The sequence below is a fragment of the Piliocolobus tephrosceles genome, unplaced genomic scaffold (assembly GCF_002776525.5).
Source record: "Piliocolobus tephrosceles isolate RC106 unplaced genomic scaffold, ASM277652v3 unscaffolded_45304, whole genome shotgun sequence".
In the NCBI taxonomy this organism is placed as follows: Eukaryota; Metazoa; Chordata; class Mammalia; order Primates; family Cercopithecidae; genus Piliocolobus; species Piliocolobus tephrosceles.
The window spans coordinates 1-1,437 of NW_022330204.1; the positions used below are offsets into that span (position 1 = coordinate 1).

Consider the following 1,437-nt stretch of genomic DNA (forward strand, 5'->3'; position numbering starts at 1 on the left):
CTCCTGGGGCAGGGAGAGCACTGGCCTCTTGCTCTCTGGCTCCCTCCATTGTCCTCTGGTTTCTCCCCAGGCTCCCAGACATCCCTGCTCCTGGCTTTTGCCCTCCTCTGCCTGCCTTGGCTTCAAGAGGCTGGTAGGGTCCCAAGCGTACCCTTATCCAGGCTTTTTGACAACGCTATGATCCAAGCCCATCGCCTGCACCAACTGGCCTTTGACACCTACCAGGAGTTTGTAAGCTCTTGGGGAATGGGTGCATGTCAGGGGTGGCAGGAAGGGGTGACTTTCCCCCACTGGGAAGTCATGGGAGGAGACTCAGGAGCTCAGGGTTGTTTTCTGAAGCGAAAACGCCAGCAGATGAGCATACGCTGAGCGAGGTTCCCAGAGAAGTAACAATGGGAGCTGGTCTCCAGCATAGAGACCAGCAGTCCCTCTTGGTGGGGGCGTCCTTCTCCTAGGAAGAAACCTATATCCCAAAGGAAAAGAAGCATTCGATCATGGAGAACCCCCAGGCCTCCTTCTGCTTCTCAGAGTCTATTCCCACACCCTCCAACATGGAGGAAACGCAGCAGAAATCCGTGAGTGGATGGCTTCTCCCCCAGGCGGGGATGTGGGAGGCCCATGGTCAAAGGCTCCGTGCAGCACAGCCACTGTGTATCCTTCCCCTGCAGAACCTAGAGCTGCTCCGCATCTCCCTGTTGCTCATCCAGTCGTGGCTGGAGCCCGTGCAGTTACTCGGGAGTGTGTTTGCCAACAACCTGGTGTATGGCACCTCGGAAAGCGATGTCTATGACCTCCTAAAGAACCTAGAGGAAGGCATCCAAACGTTGATGCGGGTGAGGGTGGCGCCAGGGGTCCCCAATCCTGGAACCTCACTGGCTTCGAGGGCTGAGGGAGAGCAACGCTGCTGCCCTCTTTTTAGCAGGCAGGCCCTGACCCAAGAGAACTCACCTTAGTCTTCATTTCCCCTGGTGAATCCTCCAGGTCTTTCTCTACACCCTGAAGGGGAGGGAGGAAAATGAATGAATGAGACAGGGAGGGAGGGAACAGTGACCAAGCGCTCAGCCTCTCCTTCTCTTCCTTCACTTTGCAGAGGCTGAACGATGGCAGCCCCCGGACTGGGCAGATCTTCAAGCAGACCTACAGCAAGTTTGACACAGACTCGCACAAAGATGATTCACTGCTCAAGAACTATGGGCTGCTCCACTGCTTCAGGAAGGACATGGACATGGTCGAGACATTCCTGCGCATGGTGCAGTGCCGCTCTGTGGAGGGCAGCTGTGGCTTCTAGGTGCCCGCATGGCATCCTGTGACCCTTCCCCAGTGCCTCTCCTGGCCCCGGAAGGTGCCACTCCAGTGCCCACCAGCCTTGTCCTAATAAAATTGAGTTGTATCATTTTGTCTGACTAGGTGTCCTTCTATAATATTATGGGGTGGAAG

At 55.9% G+C, this 1,437-nt stretch overlaps 1 protein-coding gene across 1 annotated transcript; it reads left to right on the forward strand.

The window, feature by feature from the left end:
* Window positions 1-66: 66 nt before the first annotated feature.
* LOC113224570 (somatotropin-like) lies at window positions 67-1,396 on the forward strand (the record flags this gene model as incomplete). The annotated part of the gene is made up of 4 exons (XM_026453694.1): window positions 67-231; window positions 456-575; window positions 669-833; window positions 1,091-1,396. Coding segments are annotated over 4 exons (648 nt in total), but the record flags the coding sequence as incomplete, so codon positions are not given.
* Between the last annotated feature and the right edge of the window lie 41 nt (window positions 1,397-1,437).